The sequence below is a fragment of the Vanellus vanellus genome (genome assembly GCF_965231255.1).
Source record: "Vanellus vanellus genome assembly, contig: HAP1_SCAFFOLD_2288, whole genome shotgun sequence".
Classification (NCBI taxonomy): Eukaryota; Metazoa; Chordata; class Aves; order Charadriiformes; family Charadriidae; genus Vanellus; species Vanellus vanellus.
Window position 1 is genome coordinate 1 of NW_028128297.1, and position 13,392 is coordinate 13,392.

A 13,392-nucleotide genomic window follows, 5' to 3' on the forward strand; every position below is an offset into this window, starting at 1 on the left:
CCCCCACCGGTGGCCATGGCGGTCCCCCCCCCCCCCCCCGGCGGCGTCATCGTGTTGGACGATGAGGACGAGGGGGGCCCCGCGCCCCCCCCCGGCACCTCCGCGGCCCCCCCGACCCCCCCCAACCCAATGGGGCGCCCCTCCCCCCCCCGGGCAGCCCGGGCCCCCCCCCCAGCGGGGGGAGAGGGGGGGGCGGCTACAAGGCGGAAAATGAGCGGCTCTTCGGGGAGGTGAGACTCGGGGTCCCCTTTTTTTTGGGGGGGGGGGGGGGGGTGTCACCTTTTTGGGGGGGGGTTCCCTTTTTGGGGGGTCCCCTCCCCTGGGTGTCCCCTTCTTGGGGGGTGTCTTCTCCCTGCGATGTCCCCTCTTTAGGGGGTGTCCCCTTTTTTGGGGTGTCCCCTTTTTTGGGGTGTCCTCTCTTTAGGGGGTGTCCCCTTTTTTGGGGTGTCCCCTTTTTTGGGTGTGTCCCCTCCTTGGGGTGTCCCCTCTCCTCAGTGTCCCCTTTTTTGGGGTGTCCCCTTTTTTGGGGTGTCCCCTTTTTGGGGGTGTCCCCTCCTTGGGGTGTCCCCTCCCCTCAGTGTCCCCTTTTTTGGGGTGTCCCCTTTTTTGGGGTGTCCTCTCTTTAGGGGGTGTCCCCTCCTTGGGGTGTCCCCTCTCCTCAGTGTCCCCTTTTTTGGGGTGTCCCCTTTTTTGGGGTGTCCTCTCTTTAGGGGGTGTCCCCTCCTTGGGGTGCCCTCCCCTCAGTGTCCCCTTTTTTGGGGTGTCCCCTTTTTTGGGGTGTCCTCTCTTTAGGGGGTGTCCCCTCCTTGGGGTGTCCCCTCCTTGGGGTGACCCTTTTTTGGGGTGTCCCCTCCTTGGGGTGTCCCCTCCTTGGGGTGTCCCCTTTTTGGGGTGTCCCCTCTCCTCAGTGTCCCCTCCTTGGGGTGTCCCCTTTTTTGGGGTGTCCCCTTCTCATGGGGTGTCCCCTTTTTTGGGGTGTCCCCTCTCCTCTGTGTCCACTCCTCGGGGTGTCCCCTCCTTGGGGTGACCCTTTTTTGGGGTGTCCCCTCCCCTCAGTGTCCCCTCTTTTGGGCTGTCCCCTTCTCATGGGGTGTCCCCTTTTTGGGGTGTCCCCTTTTTGGGGTGACCCTTCCTTGGGGTGTCCCCTTTTATAGGGTGTCCTCTTTTTGGGGTGTCCCCTTTTTGGGCTGTCCCCTTTTCATAGGGTATCCCCTTTTTGGAGTGTCCCCTTTTTGGGGTGTCCTCTCCCTGGGGTGTCCCCTTCTCATGGGGTGTCCCCTCTTTGGGGTGTCCCCTTCCTTGGGGTGTCCCCTTTTATAGGGTGTCCCCTTTTTGGAGTGTCCCCTTTTCATGGGGTGTCCCCTTTTATAGGGTGTCCCCTTTTTGGAGTGTCCCCTTTTTGGGCTGTCCCCTCCTTGGGGTGTCCCCCCTGTCTGGGTGGGGGTCCCCAAAACAGGTCCCCCTTCCCTCGTCCCCCATGGGAAAGGGGTGGGAGGGGGTGACGGGGACATCTCTGTGGCTACGTGCCACCTCGTGCCACCTCCGTGTCCCCGTGTCCTCCATTGGCGTCTCTGTGTCACCTCACGTCTTGGTGTCACCTCGGAGTCTCGGTGTCACCTCCTTATTTTGCGACGGTGTCTCCGTGTCCCCTCCTCCTTTGGTGGCACCTCTTGTCTCCATGTCACCTCCGTCTCTCTGTCCCCCGGTGGCGTCTCCGTGTCACCTCATGTCTTGATGTCACCTCTTGGGTTTGTGTCACCTCACTGTCTCTGGACTGCAGCGTTATCTCCGTGTCACTCCGGTGTCTCCATGTCACCTCTTGTGTCCGTGTCACCGTGTCACCCCATGTCACCTCGGTCTCTCTGTTCTCCCTCGGCATCTCTGTGGCACGTCGCTGTCTCTGTCCCTTTCTCTATGTCACCTCGGGGTGTCTGTCCCCCTTTGGCATCTCCATGTCCCCAATGGTGTCCCCGTGCCACCTCGGGGTCTCCATCTCCCCTCCATCACCTCTCTGTCCCCCCACGGTGTCTCTGTCCCCCTCCACCATCTCCTACACCCTCTTTGGGTGTCTCCATCCCCCCTCTGTCACCTCCACGTCCCTCCTTGGTGTCCCCATGTCATCTCGGCGTCTCCATCTCCCCACGGTGTCTCCACCCCCCCTCCATCACCTCTTTGTCCCCACCTCAGTGTCCCCGTGCCACCTCGGGGTCTCCATCTCCCCTCCATCACCTCTCTGTCCCCCTCCACCACCTCCTACACCCTCCTTGGGTGTCTCCATCCCCCCTCTGTCACCTCCACGTCCCTCCTTGGTGTCCCCATGTCATCTCGGGGTCTCCATCCCCCCATGGTGTCTCCATCTCCCCTCCGTCACCTCTCTGTCCCCCTCCACCATCTCCTACACCCTCCTTGGGTGTCTCCATCCCCCCTCCATCACCTCTCTGTCCCCCCACGGTGTCTCTGTCCTCCTCCACCATCTCCTACACCCTCCTTGGGTGTCTCCATCCCCCCTCTGTCACCTCCACGTCCCTCCTTGGTGTCCCCATGCCACCTCAGGGTCTCCATCTCCCCACGGTGTCTCCATCACCTCCCTGGGTGTCTCTGTCCCCCTCCACCATCACTTTATGTCCTCCTTGGGTGTCTCCATCTCCCCTCTGTCACCTCCCCGTCCCTCCTTGGTGTCCCCGTGCCACCTTGGGGTCTCCATCTCCCCACAGTGTCTCCATCCCCCCTCCATCACCTCTCTGTCCCCACCTCAGTGTCCCCGTGCCACCTCGGGGTCTCCATCTCCCCATGGTGTCTCCATCTCCCCTCCATCACCTCTCTGTCCCCCTCCACCATCTCCTACACCCTCCTTGGGTGTCTCCATCCCCCCTCTGTCACCTCCACGTCCCTCCTTGGTGTCCCCATGTCATCTCGGGGTCTCCATCCCCCCATGGTGTCTCCATCTCCCCTCCGTCACCTCTCTGTCCCCCTCCACCATCTCCTACACCCTCCTTGGGTGTCTCCATCCCCCCTCCATCACCTCTCTGTCCCCCCACGGTGTCTCTGTCCTCCTCCACCATCTCCTACACCCTCCTTGGGTGTCTCCATCCCCCCTCTGTCACCTCCACGTCCCTCCTTGGTGTCCCCATGCCACCTCAGGGTCTCCATCTCCCCACGGTGTCTCCATCACCTCCCTGGGTGTCTCTGTCCCCCTCCACCATCACTTTATGTCCTCCTTGGGTGTCTCCATCTCCCCTCTGTCACCTCCCCGTCCCTCCTTGGTGTCCCCGTGCCACCTTGGGGTCTCCATCTCCCCACAGTGTCTCCATCCCCCCTCCATCACCTCTCTGTCCCCCTCCACCATCTCCTACACCCTCCTTGGGTGTCTCCATCCCCCCTCTGTCACCTCCACGTCCCTCCTTGGTGTCCCCATGTCATCTCGGGGTCTCCATCCCCCCATGGTGTCTCCATCTCCCCTCCGTCACCTCTCTGTCCCCCTCCACCATCTCCTACACCCTCCTTGGGTGTCTCCATCCCCCCTCCATCACCTCTCTGTCCCCCCACGGTGTCTCTGTCCTCCTCCACCATCTCCTACACCCTCCTTGGGTGTCTCCATCCCCCCTCTGTCACCTCCACGTCCCTCCTTGGTGTCCCCATGCCACCTCAGGGTCTCCATCTCCCCACGGTGTCTCCATCACCTCCCTGGGTGTCTCTGTCCCCCTCCACCATCACTTTATGTCCTCCTTGGGTGTCTCCATCTCCCCTCTGTCACCTCCCCGTCCCTCCTTGGTGTCCCCGTGCCACCTTGGGGTCTCCATCTCCCCACAGTGTCTCCATCCCCCCTCCATCACCTCTCTGTCCCCACCTCAGTGTCCCCGTGCCACCTCGGAGTCTCCATCTCCCCATGGTGTCTCCATCTCCCCTCCATCACCTCTCTGTCCCCCTCCACCATCTCCTACACCCTCCTTGGGTGTCTCCATCCCCCCTCTGTCACCTCCACGTCCCTCCTTGGTGTCCCCATGTCATCTCGGGGTCTCCATCCCCCCATGGTGTCTCCATCTCCCCTCCGTCACCTCTCTGTCCCCCTCCACCATCTCCTACACCCTCCTTGGGTGTCTCCATCCCCCCTCCATCACCTCTCTGTCCCCCCACGGTGTCTCTGTCCTCCTCCACCATCTCCTACACCCTCCTTGGGTGTCTCCATCCCCCCTCTGTCACCTCCACGTCCCTCCTTGGTGTCCCCATGCCACCTCAGGGTCTCCATCTCCCCACGGTGTCTCCATCACCTCCCTGGGTGTCTCTGTCCCCCTCCACCATCACTTTATGTCCTCCTTGGGTGTCTCCATCTCCCCTCTGTCACCTCCCCGTCCCTCCTTGGTGTCCCCGTGCCACCTTGGGGTCTCCATCTCCCCACAGTGTCTCCATCCCCCCTCCATCACCTCTCTGTCCCCACCTCAGTGTCCCCGTGCCACCTCGGGGTCTCCATCTCCCCATGGTGTCTCCATCTCCCCTCCATCACCTCTCTGTCCCCCTCCACCATCTCCTACACCCTCCTTGGGTGTCTCCATCCCCCCTCTGTCACCTCCACGTCCCTCCTTGGTGTCCCCATGTCATCTCGGGGTCTCCATCCCCCCATGGTGTCTCCATCTCCCCTCCGTCACCTCTCTGTCCCCCTCCACCATCTCCTACACCCTCCTTGGGTGTCTCCATCCCCCCTCCATCACCTCTCTGTCCCCCCACGGTGTCTCTGTCCTCCTCCACCATCTCCTACACCCTCCTTGGGTGTCTCCATCCCCCCTCTGTCACCTCCACGTCCCTCCTTGGTGTCCCCATGCCACCTCAGGGTCTCCATCTCCCCACGGTGTCTCCATCACCTCCCTGGGTGTCTCTGTCCCCCTCCACCATCACTTTATGTCCTCCTTGGGTGTCTCCATCTCCCCTCTGTCACCTCCCCGTCCCTCCTTGGTGTCCCCGTGCCACCTTGGGGTCTCCATCTCCCCACAGTGTCTCCATCCCCCCTCCATCACCTCTCTGTCCCCACCTCAGTGTCCCCGTGCCACCTCGGGGTCTCCATCTCCCCATGGTGTCTCCATCTCCCCTCCATCACCTCTCTGTCCCCCTCCACCATCTCCTACACCCTCCTTGGGTGTCTCCATCCCCCCTCTGTCACCTCCACGTCCCTCCTTGGTGTCCCCATGTCATCTCGGGGTCTCCATCCCCCCATGGTGTCTCCATCTCCCCTCCGTCACCTCTCTGTCCCCCTCCACCATCTCCTACACCCTCCTTGGGTGTCTCCATCCCCCCTCCATCACCTCTCTGTCCCCCCACGGTGTCTCTGTCCTCCTCCACCATCTCCTACACCCTCCTTGGGTGTCTCCATCCCCCCTCTGTCACCTCCACGTCCCTCCTTGGTGTCCCCATGCCACCTCAGGGTCTCCATCTCCCCACGGTGTCTCCATCACCTCCCTGGGTGTCTCTGTCCCCCTCCACCATCACTTTATGTCCTCCTTGGGTGTCTCCATCTCCCCTCTGTCACCTCCCCGTCCCTCCTTGGTGTCCCCGTGCCACCTTGGGGTCTCCATCTCCCCACAGTGTCTCCATCCCCCCTCCATCACCTCTCTGTCCCCACCTCAGTGTCCCCGTGCCACCTCGGGGTCTCCATCTCCCCATGGTGTCTCCATCTCCCCTCCATCACCTCTCTGTCCCCCTCCACCATCTCCTACACCCTCCTTGGGTGTCTCCATCCCCCCTCTGTCACCTCCACGTCCCTCCTTGGTGTCCCCGTGCCACCTCAGGGTCTCCATCTCCCCATGGTGTCTCCATCTCCCCTCCATCACCTCTCTGTCCCCCTCCACCACCTCCTACACCCTCCTTGGGTGTCTCCATCCCCCCTCTGTCACCTCCACGTCCCTCCTTGGTGTCCCCGTGCCACCTCGGGTTCTCCATCCCCCCGTGACCCCTCTCCCCCCGGCAGTTCCTGGAGCTCTGCACCCGCCTGACGGAGGAGCACCCCGAGGTCATCCCTTTCCTTTCCGGCCGCCACCAAAAAGCCACCCCGGAATTTTTGGCCTCCGCCGAACTCCGCAACGTCCTCAGCCGCTGCCTGAGCCGCGTCCGGACGCGACGCAACAAAGTCTACGTCTACATCAACGAGCTCTGCACCGTCCTCAAAGCCCACACGCTGCGCCGCAAACTCGCCCTCCTCTCCGCTCCCTCCACCGCCGCCCCCACCGCTCCCCCTTCGTCCCCCTCCCCGCAACCCCCCGCCTCCCCGCAACCCCCCGCCTCCCCCTCCTCCTCCTCCTCCTCCCGCCCCGCCGGCGGTTCCAAACGCCAAATCCGTTATTTGGAGAACCTCCTCCGCGTCTACATGGGGGAGATCCGGCGGTTGCAGGAACGGGAGTTGGACTTGGCCGAGTTGGACAGCGAAGACTCCACCTACCTGCAGGAGAGTCGCCTCAAGCGCAAGATGATGCGCATCTTCGAGCGCCTCTGTCAGCTCAAGCAGTGCAGCAGCTTGACGGGTCGCGTCATCGAACAGCGCATCCAGTACCGCGGCACCCGCTACCCCGAGGTCAACCGACGCATCGAACGCTTCATCAACCGCCCCGAAGCCTTCCCCGACTACTCCGATATCCTCAAAGTCATCCAAAAAGCCAGCGCCCGTCACAGCCTGGGCCTGGCGCGCCGGCAGATGGAGAGCATGGCGCAGGACGCTTTCCGGGAGGTGGGCAACCGCCTGCAGGAGAGACGGCACCTCGATTTGGTCTACAACTTCGGCAGCCACCTGACGGATCAGTATCGGCCGGGTGAGGCGCTGGCGGAGCTCCTGGAAGGGGTGGTGGGGCTCATAGAGGGGTGGTGGGGCTCCTGGATGGAGGTTATGGAGCTCCTGGAGGGGTGGTGGGGCTCACAGAGGGGTGGTGGAGCTCCTGGAGGGGTGGTGGAGCTCATGGATGGGGGTTATGGAGCTCCTGGAGGGGTCGTGGGGCTCACAGAGGGGTGGTGGAGCTCATGGATGGGGGTTATGGAGCTCCTGGAGGGGTGGTGGAGCTCCTGGAGGGGTTGTGGAGCTCCTGGAAGGGGTGGTGGGGCTCACAGAGGGGTGGTGGAGCTCCTGGAAGGGGGTTATGGAGCTCCTGGAGGGGTGGTGGAGCTCCTGGAGGGGTTGTGGAGCTCCTGGAAGGGGTGGTGGGGCTCACAGAGGGGTGGTGGAGCTCCTGGAAGGGGGTTCTGGAGCTCCTGGAGGGGTGGTGGAACTCACAGAGGGGTGGTGGAGCTCATAGAGGGGTAGTGGAGCTCCTGGATGGGGGTTATGGAGCTCCTGGAGGGGTGGTGGAGCTCCTGGAGGGGTGGTGGAGCTCCTGGAGGGGTGGTGGAGCTCACAGAGGGGTGGTGGAGCTCACAGAGGGGTGGTGGAGCTCCTGGAGGGGTGGTGGGGCTCACAGAGGGGTGGTGGGGCTCACAGAGGGGTGGTGGGGCTCACAGAGGGGTGGTGGAGCTCCTGGATGGGGGTTATGGAGCTCCTGGAGGGGTGGTGGGGCTCACAGAGGGGTGGTGGAGCTCATAGAGGGGTGGTGGAGCTCCTGGATGGGGGTTATGGAGCTCCTGGAGGGGTGGTGGAACTCACAGAGGGGTGGTGGAGCTCACAGAGGGGTGGTGGAGCTCCTGGATGGGGGTTATGGAGCTCCTGGAGGGGTGGTGGAGCTCCTGGAGGGGTGGTGGAGCTCACAGAGGGGTGGTGGAGCTCCTGGGGGGGTGGTGGGGCTCACAGAGGGGTGGTGGAGCTCACAGAGGGGTGGTGGAGCTCACAGAGGGGTGGTGGAGCTCCTGGATGGGGGTGGTGGAGCTCCTGGAGGGGTGGTGGAGCTCCTGGAGGGGTGGTGGAGCTCCTGGGGGGGTGGTGGAGCTCCTGGGGGGGTGGTGGGGCTCACAGAGGGGTGGTGGAGCTCACAGAGGGGTGGTGGAGCTCCTGGATGGGGGTTATGGAGCTCCTGGAGGGGTGGTGGAGTTCCTGGAAGGGGAGGTGGGGCTCACAGAGGGGTGGTGGAGCTCCTGGAAGGGGGTTCTGGAGCTCCTGGAGGGGTGGTGGAGTTCCTGGAAGGGGTGGTGGGGCTCACAGAGGGGTGGTGGAGCTCCTGGAAGGGGGTTCTGGAGCTCCTGGAGGGGTGGTGGAACTCACAGAGGGGTGGTGGAGCTCACAGAGGGGTGGTGGATGGAGCTCATAGAGGGGTGGTGGAGCTCCTGGATGGGGGTTATGGAGCTCCTAGAGGGGTGGTGGAGCTCCTGGAGGGGTTGTGGAGCTCCTGGAAGGGGTGGTGGGGCTCACAGAGGGGTGGTGGGGCTCCTGGATGGAGGTTATGGAGCTCCTGGAGGGGTGGTGGGGCTCACAGAGGGGTGGTGGGGCTCATAGAGTGGTGGTGGAGCTCCTGGATGGGGGTTATGGAGCTCCTGGAGGGGTGGTGGAGCTCCTGGAGAGGGGTTATGGAGCTCCTAGAGGGGTGGTGGAGCTCCCGGAGGGGTGGTGGAGCTCCTGGAAGGGGTGGTGGGGCTCACAGAGGGGTGGTGGAGCTCCTGGAGGGGTGGTGGGGCTCACAGAGGGGTGGTGGAGCTCCTGGATGGGGGTTATGGAGCTCCTGGAGGAGTGGTGGAGCTCCTGGAGAGGGGTTATGGAGCTCCTAGAGGGGTGGTGGAGCTCCCGGAGGGGTGGTGGAGCTCCTGGAAGGGGTGGTGGGGCTCACAGAGGGGTGGTGGAGCTCCTGGATGGGGGTTATGGAGCTCCTGGAGGGGTGGTGGGGCTCTCAGAGGGGTGGTGTAGCTCCTGGAGGGGTGGTGGGGCTCACAGAGGGGTGGTGGAGCTCATAGAGGGGTGGTGGAGCTCCTGGATGGGGGTTATGGAGCTCCTGGAGGGGTGGTGGAGCTCCTGGAGGGCGGTTATGGAGCTCCTAGAGGGGTGGTGGAGCTCCCGGAGGGGTGGTGGAGCTCCTGGAAGGGGTGGTGGGGCTCACAGAGGGGTGGTGGAGCTCCTGGAAGGGGGTTATGGAGCTCCTGGAGGGGTGGTAGAACTCCTGGAGGGGTGGTGGAGCTCATAGAGTGGTGGTGGAGCTCCTGGAGGGGGGTTATGGAGCTCCTGGAGGGGTGGTGGAGCTCCTGGAGGGGGGTTATGGAGCTCCTGGAGGGGTGGTGGGGCTCTCAGAGGGGTGGTGGAGCTCCTGGAGGGGTGGTGGAGCTCACAGAGGGGTGGTGGAGCTCCTGGAAGGGGGTTATGGAGCTCCTGGAGGGGTGGTAGAACTCCTGGAGGGGTGGTGGGGCTCACAGAGGGATGGTGGGGCTCACAGAGGGATGGTGGGGCTCATAGAGTGGTGGTGGAGCTCATGGATGGGGGTTATGGAGCTCCTGGAGGGGTGGTGGAGCTCCTGGAGGGGTGGTGGAGCTCATAGAGTGGTGGTGGAGCTCCTGGAGGGGGGTTATGGAGCTCCTGGAGGGGTGGTGGAACTCACGGGGGGGGTGCAGCTCCTGGAAGGAGGTTATGGAGCTCACGAAGGGGTGGTGGAGCTCACGAAGGGGTGGTGGAGCTCACAGAGGGGTGGTGGAGCTCATAGAGTGGTCGTGGAGCTCCTGGAGGGGTGGTGGAGCTCACAGAGGGGTGGTAGAGCTCCTGGAAGGGGGTTATGGAGCTCCTGGAGGGGTGGTGGAGCTCTCAGGGGGGTGGTGGAGCTCCTGGAAGGGGTTATGGAGCTCCTGGAGGGGTGGTGGAGCTCACAGTGGGGTGGTGGAGACCATGGAGGGGTGGTGGAGCTCATGGATGGGGGTTATGGAGCTCCTGGAGGGGTGGTGGAGCTTGTAGAGGGGTGATGGAGTTCATGGAGGGGTGGTGGAGCTCATGGAGAGGGGTGGTGGAGCTGGTAGAGGGATGTTGGAGTTGAACAAACGCTTGATGGAGCTTGGAAGGGGGTGGTGGATCTCATAGAGCAATGACGGAGCTGATGGAGGGGTGATGGAGCTCATGGAGGGGTGGTGGAGCTGATGGAGATGTGATGGAGCTGGTGGAGAGCGATGGAGGTCCTGGAGGAGCAATGGAGCTCCTGCAAAGGTGATGGAAGTGGTGGAGCTTTTTGAGGGGTGATGGAGCTCATGGAGGAGTAGTGGAGCTCCTCAAGGGGTGCTGGAGCTGCTGGAGGATGATGGAGCTCATAGAGGGGTGATGGAGCTCATAGAGAGGTGGTGGACCTCCTGGAGAAGTGGTGATGGAGCTGACGGAGGGGTGATGGAGCTGGTGGAGGGATGACGGCACTCATGGGGGATGATGGAGCTCATAGAGGGATGATGGAGCTGATGGAGGGGAGATGGAGCTCGTGGAGGAGCAATGGAGCTCCCGAAAGGGTGATGGAGCTCCTGGAGAGGTGATGGAGCTTCTGGAGGGGTGCTGGAGCTCCTGGAGGGTGATGGAGCTCTTGGAAGGGTGATGGAGCTGGTGGAGCTCCTGGAGGGGTGCTGGAGCTCCTGGAGGGGTGCTGGAGCTCTTGGAAGAGTGATGGAGCTCCTGGAGAGGTGATGGAACTGGTGGAGCTTCTGGAGGGGTGCTGGAGCTCCTGGAGGGTGATGGAGCTCTTGGAAGGGTGATAGAGCTGGTGGAGCTCTTGGAGGGTGATGGAGCTCCTGGAGGGGTGCTGGAGCTCTTGGAAGGGTGATAGAGCTCCTGGAGGGGTGATAGAGCTGGTGGAGCTCCTGGAGGGGTGATGGAGCTCCTGGAGAGGTGATGGAACTGGTGGAGCTTCTGAAGGGGTGCTGGAGCTCTTGGAGGGTGATGGAGCTCCTGGAGGGGTGCTGGAGCTCCTGGAAGGGTGATGGAGCTCCTGGAGGGGTGATGAAGCTCCTGGAGGGGTGATGGAGCTCTTGGAAGAGTGATAGAGCTGTTGGAGCTCCTGGAGAGGTGATGGAACTGGTGGAGCTTCTGAAGGGGTGATGGAGCTCTTGGAGGGTGATGGAGCTGTTGGAGCTTCTGGAGAGGTGATGGAGCTCCTGGAGAGGTGATGGAACTGGTGGAGCTTCTGAAGGGGTGATGGAGCTCCTGGAGAGGTGATGGAACTGGTGGAGCTTCTGAAGGGGTGATGGAGCTCCTGGAGGGGTGATGGAGCTCTTGGAAGGGTGATAGAGCTGGTGGAGCTCCTGGAGGGGTGATGGAGCTCCTGGAGAGGTGATGGAACTGGTGGAGTTTCTGAAGGGGTGATGGAGCTCTTGGAGGGTGATGGAGCTGTTGGAGCTTCTGGAGAGGTGATGGAGCTTCTGGAGAGGTGATGGAACTGGTGGAGCTTCTGAAGGGGTGATGGAGCTCCTGGAGAGGTGATGGAACTGGTGGAGCTTCTGAAGGGGTGATGGAGCTCCTGGAGGGGTGATGGAGCTCTTGGAAGGGTGATAGAGCTGGTGGAGCTCCTGGAGGGGTGATGGAGCTCCTGGAGAGGTGATGGAACTGGTGGAGTTTCTGAAGGGGTGATGGAGCTCTTGGAGGGTGATGGAGCTGTTGGAGCTTCTGGAGAGGTGATGGAGCTTCTGGAGAGGTGATGGAACTGGTGGAGCTTCTGAAGGGGTGATGGAGCTCTTGGAGGGTGATGGAACTGTTGGAGCTCCTGGAGGGGTGCTGGAGCTCCTGGGGAACTGGTGGAGCTGGGGAAGGCTATTGGAGCTACTGGAGGGTGCTGGAGCTGAGGGGCTGGATCAGGAATGGTTTGCGGTGGTGTCAACCATCTACCGCCCCCCCTATGACCCCCATCCCCCCCATGGCCACCCGCAGGGACGGATCCGGCCCTGGTGGACCCCGAACTGGCCAAACGTCTGCGGAAAAACCGGACGGTGGCCCTGACCCGTCTGGACAACGTCATCTCCCACTACGCCCAACTGCAGGACGAGAGCGAGGAGGAAGAACGCGGGCGCAAACGGGCGGCCCGGCAGCAGGGACACCCCCCCGTCCCCCCCGGGGGTCCCTCGCCGTCCCCGGTGGCCCCGGCCGAGGCGAGGGGGGACGGGGACAAGGAGGAGGACAAACCCGAGCTGAGAGCCACCGTCCCGCAGAGGCAGAAGAAAGCGGTCGGGAAGAGTCGGGAGGAAGAGGAGGAGGAGGAGGAGGAATCGGAGGAGGACTCGGAGGAAGAGGAGGAGGAGGAGGAGGAGGAGGAGGAGGAGGAGGAGGAAGGTGACACCTCGGAGGAGGCCGATGGCAGTCGGGGCAAAGCCCGGTCGGAGCGGGAGCGGGAGGAGGAGGAGGAGGAGGAGGAGGAGGAAGAGGAGGAGGAGGAGCGCGGCGATGAAGGCAGCGAGGCGGCCGCTGCGCAGGGTGGGTAGCGCCGAAACGGGGACGTCACCCCCCCCCTCCCTCCTTAAAGCCACCCCCCCCCTAAAGCCACCCCCCCCATGTCCCCCCCCAGGTGATACCATTTGGGGACACCCCCCCTAAATCCCCCCCCCCCCATGTCCCCCCCCCAGGTGACAGCATTTGGGGACCCCCCCCCAAGTACCCCCCCATGTCCCCCCCCCCCCCAGGTGGCACCATTTGGGGACACCCCCCTAAATCCCCCTCCCCCCATGGCCCCCCCCCAGGTGACAGCATTTGGGGACACCCCCCCTAAAGCCACCCCCCCTCTAAATCTCCCTCCCCCCATGGCCCCCCCCAGGTGATACCATTTGGGGACACCCCCACCTAAATCCCCCCCCCCATGTCCGTCCCCCCCCAGGTGACAGCATTTGGGGACACCCCCCCCAAGTACCCCCCCATGTGTCCCCCCCCCCCCCAGGTGACAGCATTTGGGGACCCCCCCCAAGTACCCCCCCCATGTCCCCCCCTCCCCAGGTGGCACCATTTGGGGACACCCCCCTAAAGCCACCCCCCCTCTAAATCCCCCTCCCCCCATGGCCCCCCCCAGGTGACAGCATTTGGGGACAGCCCCACCTAAATCCCCCCCCCATGTCCCCCCCCCCCAGGTGACAGCATTTGGGGACCCCCCCCCAAGTACCCCCCCATGTCCCCCCCTCCCCAGGTGACAGCATTTGGGGACACCCCCCCTCTAAATCCCCCTCCCCCCATGGCCCCCCCCCAGGTGACAGCATTTGGGGACAGCCCCCCAAGTACCCCCCATGTCCCCCCCCAGGTCACACCATTTGGGGACACCCCCCCCCTAAATCTCCCCACCATGTCCCCCCCCAAGTGACAGAATGTTGGGGACCCCCCCCCAAATCCCCCTCTCACATCCCTCCCCCCCCCAGGTGACACCATTTGGGGACAGCCCCCCCCTATAGCCCCCCACCCCCCCACCCCCCCCCCCCAGGTGACACCATTTGGGGACAGCCCCACCCCCAAAGCCCCCCACCCCCCCCCCCACCCCCCCCCATGTCACACCATTTGGGGACAGTCCCCCC

The 13,392-nt window shown here is 63.6% G+C and overlaps 1 protein-coding gene across 1 annotated transcript; it reads left to right on the top strand.

Annotated features, from left to right (window-relative positions):
* Positions 1 to 66: 66 nt before the first annotated feature.
* Positions 67 to 12,215, top strand: DAXX (death domain associated protein; the record flags this gene model as incomplete). Its single annotated transcript, XM_082500504.1, has 3 exons — positions 67 to 230; positions 5,957 to 6,791; positions 11,774 to 12,215. Coding segments are annotated over 3 exons (1,441 nt in total), but the record flags the coding sequence as incomplete, so codon positions are not given.
* Between the last annotated feature and the right edge of the window lie 1,177 nt (positions 12,216 to 13,392).